This window comes from Vipera ursinii (assembly GCF_947247035.1).
Source record: "Vipera ursinii genome assembly, chromosome: 2".
Lineage (NCBI taxonomy): Eukaryota > Metazoa > Chordata > Lepidosauria > Squamata > Viperidae > Vipera > Vipera ursinii.
Genome location: NC_139513.1, coordinates 77,364,494 through 77,391,595, shown reverse-complemented (window position 1 = coordinate 77,391,595; position 27,102 = coordinate 77,364,494). Strand labels below are relative to the sequence as shown.

Here is a 27,102-nt window from a genome sequence, read left to right as displayed (position 1 = left end):
CTGGTCTGGCCTGACGGGGGATTATGGGTTTTAATTTGTCATTTTAGATTTGTATTACTGTTTTTAACTGGGCATGGGTTTAATCTTTTTTAATTTTTGTATTGTCTTTTTTATATATGCCCTGTGAACCGCCCTGAGTCCCTACCAAGGAGAAGGGCGGTATACAAATTAAATAAAACTTGAAACTTGAAACTTCTGAACTTTTCCAATTCAACTCACTTTGGATTCAGCTGAATCTTATAGATACTTCTAGGAGAAGCAGCAGAGACATCCACTGGAAAGGTTTAAAGGTGACAATGGGTGCAATGCCTGAGTGATCGACCTCCATTTTTCTTTATATGTGTCGTGTGCACAAGGGATGTTAAAACGCAGGGACTTTAATTGCAAATTTTCAGCTATCATCTTGACTTTTTTAAAACCCTCTCCCCCAGAACAAACTCATGAGAAGGAAAAACAAATGCTTAACATTTAGACAGGTTTTGGCAAAGGTTGATTCCTTCTGCAGAAGAGGAAATTATTAGTATCAAACCATTCAAACCTCAAAATGGGATACTCATTTTAACTTTCAGTCTAATTGTCTTCCTATATATTGCCTCAAAAGGCTACATCTTTTCTTTCTCTCTCTCTCTCTCACACACACGCACATACACAAACACAAGCAAACTATGTTGCTTTGGTTCTTCACTGCAGCTACCGAGCAACCAGCCACAGGCAAGCCATTCTTGCCATGAGCAGATCAAAAATGAGTATCTGGAAGAATCATCGGAATAACAGAATCTTTGCTAGCAATTGTAATTTAGAAACCTACCTTGTGATTGCCTGAACTTGCATCCGCTCTCCACTGAGGGATTATAATTTCATGGGGCATCTGGGGAGTGTTCCTCATTGCTGGAGAAATATAAGGAATTGCTCAAAGATCTATTATGAACTTGTAAAATTCATCAGAGGAAAAAACCCATGATTCATAATCCATTAAGACAGCAACAGCATTTATCATGTTAGATATTTCCAACTTCCCTTCAGCAGTATCCTTTATTTTTAGAAAAGACCCATCTAGTATTTTCCAAATATTCCGTCTTTAACAGCATTATCATCATGATCATCATCATAAAGTTGGAAGGGATCTTGGAGGTCATCTAGCCCAACCCCCTGCTCAGGCAGGAAACCCTATACCATTTCAGACAATCGGCTGTCCAGTCTCTTCTTAAAAACTTCCAGTGTTGGAGCATTCACAACTTCTGGAGGCTGATTAATTGTTCTAACTGTCAGGAAATTTCTCCTTAGTTCTAGGTTGCTTCTCTCTTTGATTACTTTCCATCTGTTGCTTCTTGTCCTGTCTTCAGGTGCTTTGGAGAATAGCTTGACTCCCTCTTCTTTGTGGCAGCCCCTGAGATACTGGAAGGCTGCTATCATGTCCCCCCTCATCCTTCTCTTCATTAAACTAGACATACCCAATATGTATGTCATCATATTGTTTATTGGGATATGCCCTGCAACAGAAATTATCTGACCATATTACACACTTTAAAATATCGGAAAAATAAAATAAAGTGTTAGAACAGAACAGAATAATAGAGTTGGAAGGGACCTTGGAGGTCTTCTAGTCCAACCCCCTGCTCAAGCAGGAAGCCCTATACCATTTCAGATAAACGGTTGTCCAATCTCTTCTTAAAAACTTCCTGGGTTGGAGCATCCACAACTTCTAGAGGCAGGTTGTTCCACCGATTATTTGTTATGAGTGTCAGGAAATTTCCCCTTACTTCTAGGTTGGTTCTCTCCTTGATTAGTTTCCATCCATTGCTTCTTGTTCTGCCTTCAAATACTTTGGAGAATAGGTGGACTCCCTCTTCTTTGTAGCAACCCCTTAGATAGTTATCATGTCCTTCCTAATTGTTCTCTTTAACATATATCTAGTTCCCTCAACCACTGATCATACCTGTCTTGTGAAACATTGCCTGATCTCTAGATACAAAAACAGAACATTCAAGTATCATCTTTGGTCACTGGTTTTTTTCACCAGAAAAAGGAGTTATTATTTTTGTAGGTATGTGTAATTCCATTTATAATCATCCTTATTTCTAAATTGATCAGAAGTTTTTTCACAGAAAGAGAGCAGGGAAGCTACTGCTCAGATATGTGCTCATCATTACAAAGGCCATGAACAATTATTGGGGAAGGGGTGTACTTTGGAGGAGCCGTTGGTGTGTCAATCAAGGTTTAGGAACCATTTTTTAAAAAGGCTGTCCCAAAGCACATTATCTCTAGGTTTGGTTGGTGACTGCTGAGAGCAGAACGTAAGTATTATCCTACATAAGGCAGAATTCCCCAACCTATCCGGCTTTGTGGGCCGGCAGGTGGGCAGGGGAGAGGGGATGATTCCATGTGAGCAGCTGTCAAGAGCACACGCAGGTCCATGTGCGCACCCATCGGTCACGCAAATGGAGTGCACGTGCACACACTTGCCCACTGCTCGCAAAGTGGAGAATCTTCCTGCACTCATGCACACTTACCTGCCACTTCTGCGGCCCGGTTCCAAACCGCTCACGGCCCAGTAGTGGGCTGTGGCCCAGGGGTTGGGGATCCCTGACATGAAGCATAAGCCTCTTAGTCATCATTGGTTCAGTTTGTGGATGGTAACAGATTCAGGCAGGAAGTGAAACAATATCTACTACACTTAAAGAGTCTTTTATTATTAAAATGTTCAGAAAAGAAAGTTATTTACTTCACTGAAGTACCGGTAAATATAAGAAAGCTGATACAGGTTTTTTGATGAGGCAAATACATTCCTCCATATACTTTATTCTTTATCCTATTTTTGATTTAAGTTTTGTTTTCTTACTGTTACTTCTCTGCAGCTCTAGGTGTAACTACTTTTATCTTCTGTATTATCCTGACAATAATACAATTTCTATTTTAAGATTCTATCATTTTTACTGTATTTTGTCTTAGCTGTATCTTTGCTCTATTATTTTTCATTGACACTAGTTATACCCTACGCTGACCACCTCAAGCAGCAACGTAGGTTTGGTCTAATGCAGGGGTGTCAAACTCAATTTCATTGAGGGCCGCATCAGCATTGCGGTTGCCCTCAAGGGGCTGGGTGGGTGTGGCCTGGGTGGGCGTGGCCTACGGGGTGGGCGTGGCTAGAGTGCATATGGCCTACTGGGTGGGCATGGCCAGCTCTACATCGTTCGCATCAAGGGTGCCTATGGGGGCCTGGGCAGGAGTGGGACAGATCTGAGGGTCTCTGGCAGAAGGAGGGTCTCTGGGCCAGGGCCAGGGCAGTGGGGGCTGTTCCCTCACTGTTTCCAGGATGGCTTCGCGGGCCACATGAAACCACTTTGCGGGCCAGATCTGGCCCCCGGGCCTTGTGTTTGACATGTCTGGTCTAATGGTTAAGGTGCTGGCCTAGAAACTAGCAAAGTTTTTACTCCTGCCTTATGCATGAATGCTGACTGGTGACTTTGGGCTAGTCATTCGCTCTCAGGATTGTTGTTATAGGGAAAATTGTAGGAGGAAGGAATATTAGGTATGTTCAGCACCTTGAATTAATTATATAAAAAAATAAAGGTGGGATATAAATAAATAAATGTAGTTTTCATGCCTGATACATGCTTTTTCCTTATCCAGCCTTAACTTGCTCTAGTGTTGTGTGTAAACTAGCTGGAAACAACACTGGCTCAAGGAATTCCTTTCTGACTTTCAACTCCTTTCTATCTTTTGTCCAATGATGGTGTGATGTTTTGTGGGGACCATGTTTTCCACTGCCCTGATTGGTGGATTCCTCGGCTGCTTTATCCCTCCCATCCATGGCTGGAAAGCTTTGAGGACATTTGGTTTTGATCATTTGTAGGATCCCTCCCTCCCTCCAACCCCCACCCCACCCCGCCCCAACTGACTCCCTTACATATTTGACACATCTGATGAGTGCTAGACCTGCTGGAAAAGAAACATATTTGAATGTATAATTCATCCTGTCATTTAGTCTAAAGGAGGAAGTGGCAGATTTTTTTCTCCACTTGATTTGGCTGAAAACTTCTCAGGGGAGGAAAGAGAATATGTTTAAAAAAATGACCAAGGACAGCAGTGACCAGAGTGAAGTGGCTTGTCTATCATAGTGCAAAAACCACTTGCCTACCATGAAACAGGCAAGCTGCTCTCTCTCCTCTTACCTTTCCAATTAAACTAAAATTAAAAACTTCTACCTCAATCCAACTGGAGGCTGTGACTCTTAAATTATAGCTGCTGTAAGCTATCCCTCGGGGTTCTGCTGACACCAGGTTGTGGGTGTTGTTTTGGAAAAAAATTCAGCAATTCCATTTCTCCTGGGCATACCTGTTGAACATCTTTTCGCAAACAAATGCACTGCTTCTGAATTAACCCTTCTTGGGAGCAGAACAATTACAGTAGCAATAAAAGCAGAACAAGGAGGTGAGGAACAGCAATTCTGCTCCTCTGTTCAATCTGTTCTACGCCTGTTATTTATGCACAAATTCTTATGCACTTATGAAAACTAACCACACACCTCATTGTTTCCTCTTCCCAGAAATGCTAACATCTCATACTTGCTCCATTCCCTAGAGCTGAGAGCATTTATTCCCAGCAAAATGCCCTTTTATTTAATGCTACCGGTTAAAGGAAAAATAAACATTATTTCCAGTGCTGAGGATATTTACACTCATAGTCAAGTTGCTCTGTCTAGTTGAATAGATTGGATGTCTACTCAATTAGCAGCTCTAATTATAATATTAGCGTGCATAGTTGCAGAGAGAGACAAACATTTACCTGTCCATCCTGAAGGCTCCGCTGCAAACTCTCTTAGACAAAGCAAGGTGATGCCAATGCAATAAGCCAAGCCCCCTTCTGCCAACATGGGCATCGTTTTTCCAACGGTCTGGGAAGAAGATCGTCCGAGAGATGAAGACTGACAGCTCCGCCGCTCTATGCCTCCGGGCTTGCAAAGACATTGGGCACAAGCCCCTTGAATTCGTGCGCCTACTCAAGGCCATTCTTAAAGCCCGCCCACGACGGAAGCCATCCTTCCGCCCATTGGTCAGAGATCTTCCCGGTATCAAGGATGAGGATCCACCAAAGATGCCAGTGAGAAAACCGATCCTTCTTTCCCACTTTCTCGTGCCTCCGGTTTTCAAATTGATCAGAAGCTGCTGCGAGTATTACTTCTCCAAGTCTCCAAGCCTATGGCGCGATGGATTCATACGTGCAATCTTTCACTTCCATCAGGTCTGCTTTTAAGGAGCCTCCTCGGGTTCTAAAATCCCTGACGGATTAAAATTCCTCCGCCTGTCCTTATTTTAAAATTTAACATGCAAATCGAGCCAACGGCCCCGAGCAGCTCCAGCCTTGGAAATAAGAAGTCGCGTGCGCCTCCACCAAGCTCCGAAGGGGACCGCATTGCGCAGTAACCAGAATGGCCCTTTCGGTGCGCCCTCTGGTGGCGAGTCTAGAACTTGCTGCTTGCCAGAGGACGCCGCCGCCGGCGGTGCTGGAGGTAGAGTGAAACCCACAATAGTATTTTTCTCCATGTTTCTTTTCATAGAGGTCAGTTGTGTGGGGAACCCACAATTTTGACATCATCGTTGAGGCTATATTTTAAGTTGCTCTCCCTGGCGTGAAAAGCACCACAGTCTAAATCAGTATTTCTCAACTTCGGTAACTTTAAGAGGTGTGAACTTCAAGTCCCAGAATTCTCCAGTGCTAAGATTAAGAAATGAAGGTTAAGAAGGTTTTTTTTTTAAAAAAAATGGTCCAAACCATAATTTCCACGACGGAAAATGAGGTGGCTGGATGGAGTCACTGAAGAAGTAGGCATTTACTTAAATGGACTCCAGAAGATGGTAGAGGACAGGAAGGCCTGGAGGAACGTTGTCCATGGGGTCGCGATGGGTCGGACACGACTTCGCAACTAACAACAACAACATAAATTCCAAGATAGCTTCTGGGCCAAGTACCTTTCGTCCTATAGTCATGCATTTGATTTCCTTTTATGAGTAACCAAGTTCCCACTATCCACAAGACCTATTTAAAAGACTAGTGCCAGCAAGCGTACACTGTGGCAGCCAAAATAAACAAGAAGGCAGAAAGAATGACTTTAGCATACGTTAAAAAGCTTGGGCTTTACAGCACAATGCTCCCTTCACCATCTTATCACTGTTGACCCCTTCCCAACCCCAGCAGACACTGTTGTCTTGAGAAAGGCCTTTTGAGAGTGCCTAGTCCAGTGCTGTTCAGAAAGTTTTTACAAACTGGGAAAGAAAAAGCACATTCTGGCAGCTGTAATTGCTGGTTTACATATGAAATCCACTGACCACTAGAGTTAGATCCAATAAATCAAGAGAATAAGAAATAGTGAATTCATCTGAAGGATTCTGTTTTCATTCTAACATCAGGATCTTTCTCGGTGTCCTGAAACTATTATTTTGTGAATTATCAGTGTTGTATTTCTGGCATCTGCCATTGTGGGTTGTAGCCCACAAAAGCTATATGGTAACTATAATAAATCTCAAGTTTGACAAAACAAGTCCTATAGGAAGCTGAATAATTTCCTTTGATTCATGTTGAATCAAGAATGTATGTATGCTATGGACAATCTTCTTAACTAGGCACATTGCAGCTATACTTTGCTATATTTTCCATTGCTCCATCTTCTGGGTTGAGCAGATGGTCACAGATAATTTCCTTTCAAATGTAATGATGGCTCCAAGCATCAAGCAACCCATCTGCAAAGGAAGACAATGTCCCAAATACTGTGGGTAATTTTTCTAGTTTGTTTGGCAAGAGAAAAAGCACTAGTTTGGAATCGTTGAAAAATGTTGGTGTGGTTCAATGATAGGACTTTCACGTATATTTGAAATATACGTTTAGAATATATCAGGTATTCTAAACCACATCAGTATTGTATATTAGTGCTGATGCAAAAGTACTATGATTGTTAGCAAAAATTACCAATCAAGCATAGAGTTTCCTTTTCATCCTTTTAAAAAAATTCTATCTAATGAAGGCTATTATCTCTTAACACGTATGATAAGAAAATTTACAATTTAAATAAAATGTTATGAACAGGATTAACATTTTCAATTAGCTTACAATAGTTACTGATAATAGCACACCCTTTGTATGATTATCATTAAAACAAATCCCTCCGCGGAATATAAAAAATTGATAACCACATTTGACCTTATCATGTACATACAAGCAAGGGTCATAATTCATTGTTTGTCACAATATAGAGAGGTAACAACATACAGTTCATGCGATTTTATTTTAACATAACAAAAATGGAACATCTATACTATCAGCCCCTTTCCCCAAAACAGAAAGAAAAGTGTAGCTATAAAATTGGTTTGTAACATGAACAAATAGCTTAGTAATGTTTTCTTTACAACTACTTTTGATGCACTACATTTTAAAATGCATTGTTTGCAATGTTGTTATTTATATTCTGGTAAAGAATCATAACCTTCTTGTATTCAACTGACAGCTAGATTGAGTCTTATTCTTAGAATTATGTAACTGTTCCATTTATATGGACGCTAAAAGATGAATTGTTCTTGCAGAGGAATAAGTTAATCCATAAATGGGGCTGCAGTTTTCAGATAATTATATAGCAATTTCTGCATAAATATAGATTAGATTCTGGAACAACTGTAGTTGCTTTTTTAAAAATAACTTTTACCACAGGCCAGATTTTTAAAATCTGACAACTCTGACTTATGTGTAACAAAGTATGTGTACACCATGGACACAGCAGAGAAATAAATACATTTTTTTATCTTGATAGAAATTAAAATCTCACCATGCCATCAAGGAGCAGAGACTGAAACAGGAAAATGAAGTTTCCCATCATAAATAATATGATTCTATTTAAATTAAGGTCTGTATTTGCTCAAGAGCAGATTTTAAAAATTGTGGCAAGTTGCACACAATTATGTTGCTTCTAGCACTGCGTAACACAAGGAATATAGGGCAATGCCCTGATTTCATTAATTATGAAACTTCTCCAATGGACTTTTTCAAATGCACAATGTTGACAAATCAGTTTAGCTGAATGTAGAATCAATAAGGTACACTATTCACATGGTCTCTGGAAACATTACCCATAGCATTCAGCTACAAGGCAAGATAACTAAATAAAAAAGTCTTCACCATCTTAAGAGCTGCCTTGATCAGCAGAGTATGCAAAATTAATATAAAAATATACAGTACCTGTGACGATAGATTGGTTCAGGAACTCTCCCATGTGTCATAAAAACTTTGGAACAAGCTAGATTTACTATGCCTTCTAGATAACACTCACTAAAATAGTGTTATATGAGGAACATGTTTTATTTCACGTTTTAAAAAGTATGCTAGATTTGATCTGAAAAATTACAAATCTCTCAACACCTTTCCTTCTTCCTCATCATCACTATCAGTCACATTAACTTGCTGTACACTAGAAGGGGTGGAAGGGGTGGCTGTAAAAACATTTTCAAGGGCCCCAATGTCCAACGGTGGCATAGGGTTTAAATACTCCTCTTCAGTCTGACTGTGGCTGCTGTAATAGGATGTCCCTTCCAAGCTCTCACAGCTGCGGGAGTCTTCGCTATGTGTGTGTTCATCAGGATATTCTCTGAATGGGTAGTCTCTGTTCAGGGCAGAAAACATGGCCTCGTGCTTTTGATACTGGTCTTCATAAAAGCCAAGGCACTCAGGCATGGAGCTGGGGAAATTCCCATAACCAAAAGGAGGACGGCTATATGGACATGTGCTGTATCAAAACAAAAGAAAAATAGGTTACTTCAGTTGCTTTGTCACAGGACTGATATGTCACTACTAACACATACAGGTACTTCTTGACTTACAACCATTTGTTTAGTCACTGTTCAAAGTTACGGTGGCACTGGAAAAAGAGAGACTTATGACCAGTTTTCACACTTATGACATTGCAGCATCCCCATGGTCATGTGATCAAAATTCAGGCACTTGGCAAATGATTTAGGACACTTGTACTGCCCTGAGGTCATGTGATTACCATCTGTAACCTTCCCAGCTGATTTCCAACAAGTAAAATCAATGGGGAAAGACAGATTTGCTTAAGAACCACGATTCATTTAACAATGGCAGTGACCTGCTTAACAACTGTGGCAAAAAGGGTCATAAAATGGGGCAAAACTCAAACAATTGCCTTACTTAGCACTAGAAATTTTGGACTCAACTGTAGTCATACGCTGAGGACTACCTACATAGCAGATCTTTATTTAAGCCTTGAGTTAAACTAATAGAAAGGTACATTCTCTTTCAGGCTGAAAAATGTATTTGACTTTTTAATAAAAGGCCAGGTGACCAAAGGAACAGTCTGCAGCAGGATAAAAAAAATCATTTAATTTCAATTCTGTTAATTTATTATTTAATTTGTATATTTAATAAAAGGTATAGTTATTCCCCACATATTTAGCATTTTTCTGATCACATTTAAATTCACAGTTCTGTAACAACTTTTGGAACTGATCTATAGCTGCATCTAAGGTTTTTGCCACAAGGTCTAGACACAGAAAGTAGAATATTGACTAGTCCAGGGGTCGGCAACCTCGGCTCTTTTATGACTCGTGGACTTCAACTCCCAGAATTCCTGAGCCAGCATAGCTGGCTCAGGAATTCTGGGAGTTGAAGTCCACGAGTCATAAAAGAGCCGAGGTTGCCGACCCCTGGACTAGGCAGTCCTACAGTATAGAAATCAATCCATAGGTAGGTAAATTCAGTCACTTACCCCAAGTTTTAATAAAAGCTGATTTAAGTAATGAATATACAGTATAGCATTCATCCCAAAATAACAAAATGCTTTAAGGTGACATAAAATAAACAAAAGCAATAAACACTCTAACAGCATCCTCAATTTATATAGAAAGGGTTAAATAATAATTAAAAGGCAATTAAAAAATTCTGTGATGAGAAATGCCATATAGTCTGCTTAATTGTTTACATGAAATGTTAACAAGTATATGCACGTGGCTTTGTGTATGCATGTATGTCTGGGTACGTATCTCTATTCACCTTCAACTCAAGCTCCTGATAATTTGGCTGGCTGGCTAGATAGATTGAATAGTGTGCAAATTGTTTCAAAATTGAAATAGCACTTTTGAATTTGAAGCATTTCCATCATAAACACATATACACTCACATACAGAAATACAAGATTTGAATGGGTACAAGGAACATGTAAATAGAGATATCAGAAGCAAATTAAATAGGTGAGGTATTGTGATAATTACATTTAGCAATTTACAGAAAATTTGCTGTTGATCAAATAGCTTCCTGGGCATTGAATAAGAGACCTCATGAAGTTCTAGATCTTTATGGTTAACAATAAGATAATCACTGTCTTATATTTTTCATTTCATTTCCCTTCAACTGCTCTATATTGTAACAACCTAAGTTCATCTCTGATGCCAGTTCAAAATGTTGGGCTTTTATAATGAGCCCTGGTGGCACAATGGTTGGAATGCAGTATTGCAGGCTAATTCTGCCCACAGCCAAAAGATTGATCCTGATAGGGCTCAATATTGTCGCAGCCTTCTATCCTTCCAAGGCTGGTAAAATGCAGAACCAGATTGTTGGGGGCAAAATGCTGATGTAAACTGTTCAGAGTGTTGTAAAACACTGTGGAGCAGTATATTAAGGGTGTTTTTCTATTTATGTAAGCTGCCTTGAGTCACCATGTGCAAGTAGGCAGCAATACAAATTTTCTAAATAAAATAAATAAGATATACTGTAAGACTCAGCACTATTGCTATAATGTTTATCTTCACTAGCAGTTATTTTTGCCTTGAGGCTCATGTCTAAATACTAACAAGACAGGTGATTGATCCAGTAAACAAAATCACTCTTACATCAAGCCATACAAGCTAAACAGAATTTTGTTTTTAAAAGTCCTCCTTTGCATTTAATGTAAGTGAAGGTTTTTCTCAACAAATTAACAGTATCTGGGCAGTCTTGTATAGGCTTGGCAAGAGCATACTGATTAGATTGGATGGGATAACAGAGGTGATAGTTAAACTGGGGAATAAAAAAAATCCTAGATGAATAAATTACGGTAATGAAGTTACCAGGAGTCAAACGTGTCTTGGAATAAATTTTACTTAATGTTGTTTCTGCCCTATCCTGTCCCAATTTATAATACCTGTTGAGATTGTGAATGCTCTACACAATATGCACTACAGCAGCCCCAGAGTGAAATTAACAGGACATTTATAAGGATATTCTTTTCCAGAATAAGCACATAGCTAACTAACTAAAATTAGAGTACTTTGCTCTTTTCTCGTTTTCTTAATGGGTACTTTCCATATCACACTGTTCAGTAGACCTTTGTGGAAGGTTAAAAAAGTAGTAGTAGTCTACCAAGGAAAGATTGACTTAAGGGGAAGTTCACATAAATCTAAGGTGTATTTTATTCTGTTTCAGTGTGTTGTGTAAATTCAGACATTATACGTAAAACATGTTTTATGGTTTACTGTCTTGTGCAAACCCCTATAGGTTATTGAACAATCTGTGGTGTATTTACCATATACTTAGCTAGATGGGTGACTTCAGCATAGAAGTGATTATACAAGAGAACTAAAAACTCAGCCAGCTTGGTATCATGAAGTATTGCCTAGAACCCAGGAGACTGTGAGTTCTAGGCCTCCCTTAGGCATGAAAGCCAGCTGGATGACTTTGGGCCAGTCACTCTTTCTCAGCCCAATCTACCTTAGCAGGTATTTGTTGTGAAGAAAATGGGAGTCAGGAGTATTCAGTATGTTTGTCACCTTGACTGATTGATATATATCAAGGTATCATCATCATCATCTTTCTCAAGGAAGAGATTGGCTTCAAACCAAAAACATACACATGTCCAGATTGTAATGAGCTTATATCTAACTTAAGAAAAATCAACGCTGGAAGTCAGAGACTAAGTCATTGGAGTTTGAGGTCTCTAATCAAAAACTGATGTGTAGAGCCCCAAACATTCAGACTGTATCTTGGAAAGATTTATTTTAATAATTTGATGAGTATGATGATTCTGACTTGTTTTTTCTACTTAAAAAGGTCCTGTTTCACGTTTACTAATAAATTAAACTCTTAAAAAGAGACAATAATGTACTAGACAGGTTTAAAAGATTGGACATGGGAGAAAAATCTTTGAAGGCCTCTATGGGGATGGGAAAATTGGATAAAAATAATTTCAGTAGAATGAAACGTATGGAAGTTCTAAATGAAAGGGAAAACGGAAGGAAAATTATCTAATATTATTGCACTTTTGCTAACAGTAACTGCAAAGGAGCCTTGGTGGAACAGTGGGCTAATGCCTCCTTAAGTAACACCAGCTGCCTGCAATTAGTGCAGGTTCGCATCCCACCAGGCTCAAGGTTGACTCAGCCTTCCATCCTTCCGAGGTAGGTAAAATGAGGACCCAGATTGTTGGGGGCAATGTGACTTTGTAATAATGCCGTTTGGGGGGGGGGCGAAAGCCCTAATAAGCAGGCATATACATAGAATGAAGGCTATTGTTAAGCACATTGATTTGTGCTTAAATTGTAAGCCGCCCTGAGTCTTCGGAGAAGGGCGGGATATAAATGGGATTTTAAAAAAACAAAAAAAAAACCTTGGCATAATATATCTAACTACATATTCCAGAATGCAAGTATGTGGTTGCATTACCTTGATGGGAAATAATGAGGCCCTGGTAAAAAGTAAGGATGGTGAAATGAAAATCGAGAAGGAGCTCCAAAGAGAGTTGCTGGATGACCAATGGGAGGAGGCTGATAGACATGTGGATGAGGGATAGGTGGTGCCTGAGGAATGGGTCCATTTCTAGAACATGAAGAAACACCTGAGTATTCCTTGGGGGGTTGGCTATTTGAGACACTGTATCTAGGGTGAGTAGTGCTTGTATTGTTTGGGGTCCTGCTTGAGCTTTCAATAGAAATCTGGGTGGGTCTCTTTATAGAGCAATTTGTTCCTGAAGATACACGATGAGCTTCTGTAGGGGAAGGTGCAGCAAATCGTTGAGGCTGAAGGACTGGCCGAATTGGCAGGTTTGCAGTTGAGGCAGCTAATGGTGTTGTGTTTCCTACACTTGGCTGGAACAGTGTAATGGGGCCTGGATGCTGAGCAGAAGGAGCTGGCAGCTGGATAGTAGAAGCGGCTTCACCTTTGGAGAAGGAAAATGATGTTATAACTGAGAAACTCAAATTAATAGTAGTTTCTTATTTAAAGTTTATTTTCTTTTACTACAAAACATTTGCCTACAAATTATAATTATACTATGAGTGAAAAACATGTTGTGTAATTAGTATGTGCAGGACTATATTATAATCTATGCTTTATAAAAAAAATATACTATGCCATTATACTTTGATAAGCCGATAAAGAAATATTACAATTTCTTAAATTTTTACAATCTGACTTTTACAATCTGAAAACTCAAATTCCTTCTATTTTTGGAAACTCATCACTATTATCAACAATAAAAGATTTTTTTTAATATAAAAAGGCATGGGCCTAGGTGATTTGAGGGACACCTCTCTCTAACCATAACTAACCAACAGATCCAGCAGGAAAGGCCTGTGAAGAATCCTGTCCAGGAAGGAATGGCATCTAATGGGACCAAGGAGGAAAAGTTTATCTGCTAAACACCTACCTTTGGGAATATTATTCCTTTTGATATCAGATTGGCCCCAACAGGGCTGGCTGTCTAAAAGGGCCTGAACAAATGGTTTTGCCATCTGGCCTGGGAATCTGAAAACATGAGATATGGAGACTGTATTGCTAGGGAAATTGAGCACACTCTTCCACAGATTATAGATCTTTGTTTTGCTTTTTAAATATTGATATTGTTTTAAGTTTTTTTCTCATTATTTTTGTTACAGTTTTGTTATTTTGTAGTATTGTTTTTGTGCTTTTAACTTTGTATGCTGTTCAGAGTCATGCATGGTTTATTGATTTGATTTTTATCTCACCTTTATTAATGTATATATGTAACTCAAGGCGGCAAACATTCCTAATACTCCTTCCTCCTCCTCTTTTCCCCACAACAACCCTGTGTGGTGAGTTAGACTAAGGCAGGGGTGTCAAACTCAATTTCATTGAGGGCCGCATCAGCATTGCGGTTGCCCTCAGGGGGCCGGGTGGGTGTGGCCAGGGTGGGCGTGGCTAGAGTGCGTATGGCCTACTGGGTGTGCGTGGCCAGCTCTACATCATTCACATCAAGGGTGCCTATGGGGGCCTGGGCAGGAGTGGGACAGATCTGAGGGTCTCTGGCAGAAAGAGGGTCTCTGGGCCAGGGCCAAGGCAGCGGGGCCCGTTCCCTCACTGTTTCCAGGATGGCTTCGCGGGCCACATGAAACCACTCTGCGGGCCGGATCCGGCCCCCAGGCCTTGTGTTTGACATGTCTGGACTAAGGGATAGGCCCAAGGTTACCAGCCAGTTTCCCTGCCTAAGGTTGGGACTAGAACTCACAGTCTCCTGGTTTCTAGACCAGTACCTTAACCTCTCACCAAACTGGCTCTCTATTTATCAAATGAATAAATAAATAAATTAGTACTGTATCTATCATCTTAATATCCAGAGATATTTAGGCTATCTTTCAAATTTGTTAATAAAAGCCTATATTTAGGTCTGTATTTAGGAGACAACTACGTGCGAACTTCCCTTTTACGGAAAGAACTGTCTCCTCAACTGTGTACAACAGAACTATTACAAAAAAAACAAAACTAAGAAACTCTCCAAGGTAATGCATTGGGGGATAAACTGGAAACTGTGCATTTGGAGAAATTCTTGTCACCCTATTCCCTTAATCTTAATATGTGTAACTAAGAAAGATTCTGAGTTTCTTATTTGGAAGAATCGGTTTCACTTGAGTCAGCTGCCATAGCACAATACCAGCCTTTACAAAAGAAGCACATTTCTGATTCCATTTATTATAGAAGTGTGAAAAAACAGATCAGAGTGGTGTTGTCAGAAACTGCTTATGTGTGTTTCATTTGAAAATAATGTTCTTTGTGGAATTCTTGTCTTGGGAGTTCTGAGAAATTTGTTCATTAGATTGTTTCATTCCAGGCTAGTGGCAAAGAAATTTGATACTATTTAAGTCTCACCATGTGAATTAACTAATTAATTAATAAGAATCAAATTTACAAATTTGAAAAAAATGGTTATAAAAGTATGGTTATATTTTATCAGCTTATTTAACTTGCTGAAAATGTCTAAATATATGTGCAGTATTTACTTGCTAGTCTAAAGATTTCTACAAAATGTGCTTGTGCTATGAATGTGCTTATAGGAATTAAAATTCTTATTCCAAAGGTGCTTTCAAAAAGGCAATTGGACTGTCTTGATTTTTTCCCCAAGACATTTCACTTCTCACCCAAGAAGTCTCTTCAGTTCTAACTAACTGGTGGGCAATGGAAAGGATTTATATTGTTTGCAATATATTTATATTGTTTGCAATCAGCTATGATGGTCATTACACCACCTGGCTGTTAATCTGGGTCCTCCAAGTCACCTAAATCAGAGTGCCAATGACTGTTGAACTGACTTGGGACTGTTGAAAGGGCTGCACTCTAATCAAGAGATAAGTTGTGTCCTATCCCTTCCCCTCTGTTGAGGGAGGGCTGTTCAATTCTAACATAGATAGCCTCTTTGACTGCTCTTTCAAGCCAGTTTAAAGAATTCATATAAACCAGGGGGGTCAAACTGCCGGCCCGCGGGCCGGTTGCATCATGCGGAGGCCGCACCCACCCCAGCTCTGGAAATGCAAAAAGAGTTGTGATATGTCGCGACACATCACGTGACGCAGCGAGTTTGACACCCATGATATAAACAATCAAAATCAACTTACAGACTGGATGTCCAATGCTGTTCTGTACGTTGGGTATAACCACAGAGTAGGTAGGTGATCGGAAAGGGTAAATGGTAGTTGGATTTGTATTGATAATACTCTGAGAAGTCCCAGTAAAGACAGTAGAGGCCGTCATTGGACTTGTAGCTATGATGTTCTGAGTTGTACCCGAGAATACAGTGGAGACAGTCAATGGAAACCTCTTCCTTTTGCCAGGCCTTGGCTGGTAAACCCAACCTGCAGAAATGTTAGAGAGTACGCCAGCTGAAAGATAGCGTTCCTTTTGAAAATTCTTACTTAACGAAGCTATGCATTATTAAGAATAACATATTTTCTGTAGTAAACTCAGAAAATCATACTTGCAAAAGAACACACGTATATGTATAGTCCCCTTCATGGATTACTGCCTTGTCGTGGCGAAGGGGCTTGCGTAATTCAATGAAGCTATGAGCTATGCCGTGCAGGGCCACCCAAGACGGACAGGTCATAGCAGAGAGTTCTGACAAAATGTGATCCACTGGAGAAGGAAATGGCAACCCACTCCAGTATCTTTGCCATGAAAGCTCTATGGACAGTACCAAAAGGCAAAACGATATGACGCTGGAAGATGAGCCCCTCAGGTCGGAAGGCGTCCAATATGCTACTGGGGAAGAGCAGAGGGCTAGTACTAGTAGCGCCAGAAAGAATGAAGCGACTGGGCCAAAGCCGAAAGGACGCTCAGCTGTGGATGTGTCTGGTGGTGAAAGGAAAGTCCGATGCTGTAAAGATTCTTTCTCCATAGGAACCTGGAATGTAAGATCCATGAATCAAGGAAAACTGGACATGGTAAAACAAGAGATGACAAGACTAAACATCGACATCTTAGGTATCAGCGAACTAAAATGGACAGGAATGGGTGAATTTAATTCAGATGACCATCAGGTATACTACTGTGGGCAAGAATCCTTCAGAAGAAATGGAGTAGCCTTCATAGTCAATAAAAGAGTAGGAAAAGCAATACTGGGATACAATCCTCAAAATGACAGAATGATCTCAGTTCGAATCCAAGGGAAACCATTCAATATCACAGTAGTCCAAGTCTATGCCCCAACCACCAGTGCTGAAGAGGATGAAATTGACCAGTTCTATGAAGCACTACAGCACCTTATAGAACTAACACCAAAAAATGATGTCCTTATCATCATGGGGGATTGGAATGCTAAAGTAGGAAGCCAAAAGATAACTGGAATAACAGGCAAGTTTGGCCTTGGAGTGCAAAATGAAGCAGGGCACAGGCTGAGAGAATTCTGTCAAGAGAATACGATGGTCATAGCAAACACTCTTTTTCAACAACCCAAGAGACGGCTCTACACATGGACATCACCAGATGGTCAACACAGAAATCAGATTGACTATATGCTCTGCAGCCAAAGATGGAGAAGCTCTATACAGTCAGTAAAAACAAGACCAGGAGCTGACTGTGGCTCAGACCATGAGCTTCTCCTTGCAAAGTTTAGGCTTAAACTGAAGAAAGTAGGGAAAAGCACTAGGCCACTCAGGTATGAATTAAATCATATCCCTGTTGAATATACAGTAGAGGTGACAAATAGATTTAAGGAATTAGATCTGATAGACAGAGTGCCTGAAGAACTATGGACAGAGGTTCGCGACATTGTACAACAGGTAGCAACCAAAACCATCCCAAAGAAAAAGAAATGCAAGAAAGCAAAATGGCTGTCTGAGGAAGCTTTGCAAATAGCTGAGGAAAGGAGGGAAGCGAAAGGCAAGGGAGAAAAAGAAAGATACACCCAATTGAATGCAGAATTCCAGAGAATAGCTAGAAGAGATAAGAATGCCTTCTTAAATGAACAGTGCAAAGAAATAGAAGAAAACAATAGAATAGGGAGGACCAGAGATCTTTTCAAGAAAATTGGAGAAATGAAGGGAACGTTTAATGCAAAAATGGGCATGATAAAGGACCAAAATGGCAGGGACCTAACAGAGGCAGAAGAGATTAAGAAGAGGTGGCAAAATTACACAGAAGAACTATACAAGAATGAGCTTAACGTCCCTGATAATCACAATGAGGTGGTCACTGACCTCGAGCCAGACATCCTAGAATGTGAAGTGAAGTGGGCCTTAGAAAAGCTGAGCAACAACAAAGCTAGTGGAAGTGACAGTATTCCAGCTGAGCTATTCAAAATCTTAAAAGACAATGCAGTAAAAGTGCTACACTCAATTTGCCAGCAAATTTGGAAAACTCAACAATGGCCACAGGATTGGAAAAGATCAGTTTACATTCCAATTCCAAAGAAAGGCAGTGCCAAAGAATGTTCAAACTATCGCACCATTGCACTCATTTCTCATGCTAGTAAAGTCATGCTTAAAATCCTACAAGCTAGACTTCAGCAGTATGTGGATCGAGAACTACCAGAAGTACAGGCAGGATTTCGAAGAGGCAGAGGAACTAGAGATCAAATAGCCAACATACGCTGGATCATGGAGAAAGCTAGGGAGTTCCAGAAAATCATCTACTTCTGCTTCATTGACTATGCTAAAGCCTTTGATTGTGTGGATCATAACAAACTGTGGCAAGTTCTTAAAGAGATGGGAGTACCAGACCATCTTATTGGTCTCTTGAGAAACCTATATGCGGGTCAAGAAGCAACAGTGAGAACTGGACACGGAACCACTGATTGGTTCAAAATTGGGAAAGGAGTCCGGCAAGGATGTATACTGTCGCCCTGCCTATTTAACTTATATGCAGAGCACATCATGAGAAAGGCAGGGCTAGATGAATCAAAAGTTGGAATTAAGATTGCCGGAAGAAATATCAACAACCTGAGATACGCAGATGATACCACTCTAATGGCAGAAAGTGAAGAAGAACTAAAGAGCCTCTTGTTGCGGGTGAAGAAGGAGAGTGCAAAACTTGGGTTGAAACTTAACATTAAGAAAACCAAGATCATGGCATCTGGCCCTCTCAATTCCTGGCAAATAGACGGGGAAGAAATGGAAGTAGTGACAGATTTTATTTTTCTGGGCTCCAAGATCACTGCAGATGGGGACTGTAGCCAAGAAATCAAAAGACGCTTGCTCCTGGGGAGGAAAGCCATGGCAAATCTAGACAGCACACTAAAAAGCAGAGACATCACCCTGTCAACAAAAGTGCGTATAGTCAAGGCTATGGTCTTCCCAGTTGCAATGTATGGCAGTGAAAGTTGGACCATAAGAAAGGCTGAGCGCCAAAGAATTGAGGCCTTTGAACTGTGGTGCTGGAGAAGACTCCTGCGAGTCCCTTGGACCGCAAGGCGATCAAACCGGTCAGTCCTAGAGGAGATCAATCCTGACTGCTCTTTAGAAGGCCAGATCCTGAAGCTAAAACTCAAGTACTTTGGCCACCTAATGAGAAGGAAGGACTCATTGGAGAAGAGCCTAATGCTGGGAAAGATCGAGGGCAATAGAAGAAGGGGACGACAGAGAATGAGGTGGCTGGATGGAGTCACTGAAGCAGTAGGCGTGAGCTTAAATGGACTCCAGAAGATGGTAGAGGACAGGAAGGCCTGGAGGAATGTTGTCCATAGGGTCGCGATGGGTCGGACACGACTTCGCAGCTAACAACAACAACAATATGTATAGTATGAATAGGAAGCTTACAATCTCTCGAAGGGAAAGAGAAATACTGTTTCTTTCTATTTGTAATACCTCTCACTATCATGGACTTTGGTTTGAGTTATATACAAACATTAGAGTCAATATGGAATCCTGGTGATTACAAGGATAAGCCCCCACAATTACTTGGCAACATTTTTCAGAAGTGGTTTGTCTTTGCCTACTTCTTAGGGTTGAAAGGAAATGACTGCCCCAGTCATCCAGTTGCTTTGTGCAAGATTATTACTCATGCTCAGTGTCTTTAATCACTTTACCCAATTGGTATTCAAGCTATCAATATTATCATCCGATTGTGGCATAACCTTACAATCAAGACTGAATACCAACTTTGTTAAATAAAACACTATTATTTCTGCTAATACTAAATAAAAATAATGCATTTATTATTCTATTATTCATTATATTTGCTTTAATATTACAGAATTTAGCATCAGATTATTTTTTAAATGTGTATTTAAAATCAAAGCTTTGGAAGTTATTATATTATCTAAATTGTATTTCACTGGGAATAACACAAAAACATGCAATGAGTTTAAAACAGGAACACAAGCAGAAATTATGAGCATTATTATAATTGGGGAAATTAATATTAACATATGCCTTTTGTTGAATAAACTATTTTTCCCCAGATGTAATTTCAAATAATTAACAAAGTTTACATAAATCAGTGGAAATGCACATTCAGAAGACAGATGAGAGAAAAGTTGCAGCTTTCTATGTTTCATTGTTGTGGACTGCCCAGAGTCACTGAGAGTCTGCCAGTTTAATAAATAATAATTATTTCCATATCCTAAATACTGTATGTCCCACTTGACAAAATGGGAAAACCTTAGTGCTCATACTAATATACAGATGATTGATCTACATGTGTGGTGGCATAATGTCACCATTCATTTGGCTACTTGTATGTCTTTGGGAGAAGATACGTAAGTCAGGAAAAAAAACAACTAAGGAATTTGCTTCATTATTTAAACATACTACGTTTTTTTCATCTGCACTGTCCTTCCAGGATTCTGTTTCCTGAATGATTATATTTAAACACCATCTTTCCATGCATGAACCTGTGGATTACCTAATGGCGATCAGATATTAAAAATGTATAAATAATTCTCTCTCTAGTACCAGGAAATTCTTCTCTGTGTTTTTCTTTTATCTTCTGAGCTTCATCATAATAAGGTTTCTTTTGTTCTTCAGTGAGCTTGTTCCATTCCAATCCAAGCTGGACACTGATCTCGGCATTATTAGCAGCAGGGTTAGCTTTGGCTAAGGCTGGCCGATGAATTCTTGCCCATACCATAAATGCATTCATAGGACGCTTGACATGTCCATCTCTATCTTTGCTGAACGGAGTATCTGGTATCCCTACGATAAAGTAATATTAATGTTTAGGTAATATAGGGATTGGTGGAATATACTGCTAATTCTGCGGTATTCTGTGGGCATTGAAGTATGATCCTAGCAATAATAATAAAATGATTTTTCTCTACCTCATTTGCTGAAATGTATAAAATTTAGCATGAAAGGACAGCAAACACTGCTTAATTCTGGCAACAATTGCAAAGATCTAGGCACAAACACACCCCAATTCTAAATATTATGATTATTACATCTGGCTGTAGATTATGGATTTTGGTGACTAATACAGGGCCATTATAGGCAAGTGTAATATGATCTTATTGTAAAATGAAATTATAAGCTGATATAGGACAGTCAGGATTGTGTAATTTACTCTTCTACTGCATATGGAAGAGGTAGGAGTATGATTCCTCCTGGAGCCTTTATTCATCTTCAGGCTCTGCAATGATACTTTAGACTAGGGACCTCCTCTAAGGAGTTGTTGGAAATATAAAAGAGGAAAAAAACTGTTATACAAGTCCACTGGATTTTACAATTAATTCTTTCTCTACATGCAGCATGCTAAACGTTAGCAACTATGTAAGTAACAAGCAGATTTTCTACCAGTTTTGGGTAACTTTGATTTCCACTTTGTCACAGGGCAAACTATACTTGAAACTGAGTGAAGTTGTCAGGATCAGTTTGTAAGATGCCATAGGGATTAGAAATTCACTAGGTGAATTTCTACCTAAATTTCTTGAACCTAACTAAACACTAAGTAACTATATGCCATAACAAACAAAAGCACATCTGTTCTATGCTCTTGTATAAGGTTCCAATTCTACAAAAGAGAGATTAAATATCCCATGTTTCCCTCTGTAAATTGCCCTCGAAATTTACTATTATAATTACATCAACACAACACGTTTATCCATGATTTGTCAGAATTAAGTCTGTGTCCACTATGTTTAAGAGTGTACCCTATGTGCCCTTTGATAAGACTCTAACCTTGAATGTTTGGTTTCTAAATTGAGTTTACCTAAGACTTAAAGCATCCATGGCTACAAATGTATATTGAATCAGAATATAAAAACATATATACTACATAGCCCTAATGGCTTAACGTTATGCTACACCATGACTTGTTGAACAAGCCAGTTGGTTAGGCTCAAAAAACACATTGTATCTTAAACAACAGCCTAAAAATCATACCATAACCCAGATGCCATCAACTAAAGGATGTCATTGTGTAGGGTCCAGGAAAACAGCTTTTTCTGTAACATCACCTGCATTTCAGACAGCTTGCACACTCAAGATTCAGATGGCCCTAACCCTGCTTGCTTTTTGGAAAACTTTTAAGACCTGGCTGTTTCCCGGGCATGGAGGTCATGATAATTAGGTCTGTAAGGTCTTGTTAATCTATTGTAGCATGGTCTGCTCTTGGTTGCTATTTTATGCTTTTTTTACTTTATGTCTTTTGCTAATGAGGCAGTTACTGCACTGGTGTTTTAAGCTATGCTAGCTGGCCAGATATGTGGTAGCAAGATGGACAGCCATATAAATAGAATAAAACAAATAAGCTAAATCAACACTAAAACAAATCATATTATGTTATATGGACCAGGCTTCTTTCTGGGAGCAAGTTCCATTGAAATCAGTGGGATACATTTCCAAATAACTATGTTGTCACCAGATGAATAGCATTCTGGCCGGAGGCTTGTTAACTGAGCATCTTGACAAACATTTCTTCTCAAATGCCCAGCGCCCGGTTTCTTGGATCCCATCTCTATTAAACGATCAACTCCTTGAAATCCAATTTAAGTATCACATCTGTCACTAAATTTACAATCTAAGAATCTGCCAGTTCCCTTCTAAACTAGCCAACAACATTGTATCTCATGAAAACAAATTCTAAATTTTCAATAAGTCCTAGGTGAAGGAGTGCCTTTCATCTTCTTAAATGTAACTGCCAATCACTTGGAAAGCTCCTGCAAGATAAGGGAAGTGTTATAGTGCACTAAGAGACACCTGAATTCAAATGTTTGCAATTCCTCAATAGGCTAGCTAGTAGGATCTCTTAGCTAAAACCACATCAAAGAGTTTTGTGAGGGAAAAAAATCCCATAGCTTCAGGGAGAACAGATAGAAGGGACAGAAATGTAACAAATCCCATTTAGCATCTCTTTATCCATTTATACATATCATGAAATTGTATACTATCAATTTATAGAGTTTCAATTCTTTTTTTCTTAATTGAAAACTCCAACCCTTTTATGTTCCAGTTCAGAATTTTTGTTCTGCATCTTTTCTAATTTTGTGGTAAGAATGTCGAGATAAACAGCTATATAACATTGTTTCTAACCTGTTTTAGACTTTTAGATCATATTTTAATTATGATCACAAACCTTGCACAAACATAAGAAACCTTCTGTCTGGAAGCCAGATCTGCTTCTAATTCAGTGGATTTATTTTTTTTTTCATTATTGCAACATACCAGTAACTTTTCAATGATTTGGCCATAACACCAATATCTTTTGGAATACTTAAATATTAAAAGAGAATAATTTTTCATTCATACAGAATACATAATGTCCTCTTCAAGACGCATGTTTCCAGTAACCCACTTATTCTGATAGTACTTGAAATTATTTTTATAGCCTTACACTGGAACGAGTATCTAATTTTCAGTTTCCAGCAAAACACAGTACAAAAAAGTTCAAGTAAAAGTGTTCTTTATATAACACCTTCCACATTAAAATACACTGAAAGAAAAATTAGTAATATTTCAGCCTTATTTCTTTCATTGTAATAGTACAACATAATGCTTTATAATGACCCATTTTTTTCTAATATTATATTATCTAGCTATACTGAATAGCAGATGATGCTTCAGAAATTCAGGTAGCAGACTTTCCCACATAAAATTGCCAGAAATGGATCTTTGGCATATAAAAACAGACATATTCTACCACTGAGATAAAAAAAATGTTTTTTTTATAAATATATCTTCCCCAAATAAAGTAACTTGATAAATTTTTAAAAATATTTTCAAGAGTAGGTTTATTTACTTGCTAATAAAATAATTACATTTTAATTTTAATTACATTTGTGGTGTTTGAGCCTAAAAAAGATCCAGGAAGATTAATGTAAAATTCCTAATACTGAATCCCTTTCAACGGCAGCCAGTTATTCTTTACAGCTTCAGGAAAGCTGTTCGTTTTTTGTGATGGGCCATGTTAAGTTTCAATGTTTAACTTTTCACATACAAGAATGAATGAAAATAAATGTTTGCACTCAGGATTTCATTTAGGAAAATACTGCCTCGCAATATTACAAACAGGAGATATTTTTCCTCTTTGTTCTCTAACTCAATAGGACAGAGTCCATTTATATTTACATAGCCCTATCTTGATTTCTCTTGCTCATGTTATACTGCAATACACTTGTGGAATGGATATAGCTACTGTGAAATTCTAACCTTAACCATATTTATTGAATCCTATTAACATCTATGGGCTGTGGAATCGCCTTCAAGAAATTACTACCAATAGCACAGTAACCAACATTTAATTATCTGAATCTCTCTTTATATATAGAATCATATATAGTATAAATAAATGGGTTTAGCGTTGGAAGACTGAATATTTTAACGGCTGCTAAGCTATGATAAACACTTCGTATCCCCCAAAAAGAAAACATAAAGCTGAGGTCAGGAAATAGTTTTCTTCTTTCTCATTGACCATGAAATATAATTCACAAGATTGGTTTTAACTTCATCACTATTTCCATCATCGTATGAAATAATTGAGGAATCCGTCTATGTGTCATTTGACAAGGCATTTTATTAGCGATCTGGCCAAATTCAGTTGACATAGACTAATTTATTTTTAAGCAACAAAATTGCATAGATACCTTAGGGCTCGGGTAGGCAACCTTGGCTCTTTTATGACTCATGGACTTCAACTCCCAGAATTCCTGAGCCAGCCACGCTGAGGGGAAAGGGAGAAGTTTCCAAGCTGAGCCATGCTGGCTCAGGAATTCTGGGAGTTGAAGTCCACAAGTCATAAAAGAGCCAAGGTTGCCTACCCCTGCCTTAGGGGAACAATAAAACCTCTGCCTTTTGATACCAAACCAGCAGATTTATACAGATGTTAGAATGTGAGACTTCCAACAGAATGAACTCATTCATATTCAACTATGCCATTCACTGAATGGCCCATTACCTCCCCCTTGTTCAACCTAATTTATTTTATGGGATTGTGAGAATAAAATGGAGTAGTGGCTTATTGTAACTCTTCGTAAAATAGGAATAAAATTAATTTCAATTATCTGCTAATTGTACCAATTCCTTGATGACAATTATCTGTGGTCTGGTCACCTTTCCCACCCAGACCACTATAATGCATTCTACATAGGGTTAGCCTTACAAACAAGCTGCAGCCTGGTAGTGGGCTGTAGCCCAAGGATTGGGAACCCCTGATTTATTGTTTTTGTTATTTCAGGTGTTTTATCATTCTGGTTTTATTGTACAGTGCCCAGAATCACATTTGAGATATGGGCAGCTATAAAAATTTGATAATTAAAAGCCTAACTCTTTTATTGTAACATAAGGTTTTATGAATTAGTAATATAGGTTTTACTCTGTGAAATTAAATCCTAAATAAATGTTAGATTTTAGGTCTGTGCAGCATTTTTTATTCAATTTCAAAGACATGTGGGAGCAGAAATACAGCACATCTTCAGCTTTTTAAAGCAGCTGCATCTTTTGGAATCAAATTTGAAGCGTCCCATAGCCCTATTATACTTTAACAGAGGCAAAAGATACTAAAATAGCCTAAACAGAATTTTATCCCACCTTTATTATTTTGATAAATAAGGCAGCAAACATACATATGGTAATACTCCTTCCTCATTCTATTTTACTAACAATTATGTGAGGGGGGGATTGTGTTCAGAGAGGGACTGGCCCAAGTCCACCCAGCCGGCTTTTATACCTTAAGTGGGACTAGAAATCAGTCTCCTGGTTTCTAGGCCAGCACATTAACCACTACACCAAACTGTAAAAAGAGTTTGAGAAGTATAATAATTTGTGTGAATAGGTTTCATGCACTGGAATATGCACTATTTGTATATGAATTGCTAACTCAGAAAGTTTGAAGAGTGGGGTTCACTGTCTTACACCTTGAAATAATAATGGAGCTCTAATCCAGTGTTTATGTATAACAGCTTATGGTCAATCTGATAAATTCTGACTAATTTCTAATACCTGCATCTGAAGGTAACACTGTGAGAGGAACATCTTTAGTTTCAATTTTGACTGAAGGCTCCAGCAAGGACTGCATTTTAAGGGGTACTTGTGTCACTGGCACTTTAGTCACTCTTATAAGTTCAGATGGAGATGGTCCCTGAAACTGGATCCTAGCCCCTGGAGGGACTGGATGGAGTGTAACAGGAATCTTCAGTTCTTGAGAATGCTGTGTTCCCAGAGATTGAGACAAACTAACATCCTTGCTAATGTGAGCCAGACCACTGGGAGATGGTTGAGGTTTGGATGCCACCTCTTCCCTCCCCTTGCAATCCTCCTCAGGAGGTTCTACCAGTTCGGTTTTGATGGCCCCTTCTTTTGCAGATCCCAAGACTTTGGCATCACAGTTTTCTTTCATCTTTGCCTCTTTCTTGATTTCCTCCAGCTCTTCCCCTACACATTTCACACTGCTGCTACTTTCATCTTTGCCGTTGAGATGGTTTATAAGAGTTTTAGGCTCCCGCCTTTTTTTCTTGTTGCTACTTCCCATAAGGAACAATGGGTTCTCCGGCTCACGCTCCTCTGCTTTCAGTTGTAACCCTTTCTGGTGCCCATTTTCTTCCTCCTCTTCTTGCTTTTCAGAGAGTCCAGTTTCCGTCCCAAAGACAGGCCGGGAAAGCTGCCTGCCAAGACAAATCTGCTCTTCCAAACTATGCTGCCGCTCTTTAAGGGCACCCCCTTCCCCAGGCTGTGGAAGTTTCTGTTCCTGGTGCAAAACGCTTTGCTTGGGAGAGAGGGGGTGCAGGAGATGGTGCTGGGGAGCCTGCTTGGGAGGGAACAGCAGAAGGTGCGAGTCCCTGCTCCCCTGGTCTGGCAGAGGGTGCAGGAGAAGGTGGTCCATGCAGGGAGCGCTCTGCCTAGCCGTGGAATGCAGGAGCCGGTGCTGCTCTCTTGGGGCTTCCTCCTGCGCCCCTTTTTCCATGCTGCAGCCCGGCCT

General features: G+C 39.3%; 2 protein-coding genes across 2 annotated transcripts in view; both read right to left on the bottom strand.

Moving 5' to 3' along the window:
• The window catches only part of ADAM19 (ADAM metallopeptidase domain 19), a 69,808-nt gene extending 64,886 nt beyond the window's left edge, over nucleotides 1–4,922 (bottom strand). Inside the window, exons 1-2 of the mRNA XM_083353566.1 lie at nucleotides 4,786–4,922; nucleotides 809–888 (exon numbers count right to left, since the gene is read on the bottom strand). Of these exons, the coding sequence (XP_083209692.1) occupies nucleotides 809–888; nucleotides 4,786–4,879 (174 nt within the window). The 5' untranslated portion in view covers nucleotides 4,880–4,922. The remainder of the gene's footprint in view (nucleotides 1–808; nucleotides 889–4,785) is intronic.
• A 3,463-nt stretch (nucleotides 4,923–8,385) lies between these two features.
• Nucleotides 8,386–27,100, bottom strand: SOX30 (SRY-box transcription factor 30; the record flags this gene model as incomplete). Its single annotated transcript, XM_083353554.1, has 5 exons — nucleotides 26,127–27,100; nucleotides 20,649–20,888; nucleotides 15,876–16,112; nucleotides 12,694–13,186; nucleotides 8,386–8,767 (listed from the first exon to the last, which is right to left on the bottom strand). Exons 1-5 carry the CDS (start codon nucleotides 27,085–27,087, stop codon nucleotides 8,386–8,388), a joined length of 2,313 nt encoding a protein of 770 aa, XP_083209680.1. The 5' UTR covers nucleotides 27,088–27,100.
• Nucleotides 27,101–27,102: the final 2 nt, after the last annotated feature.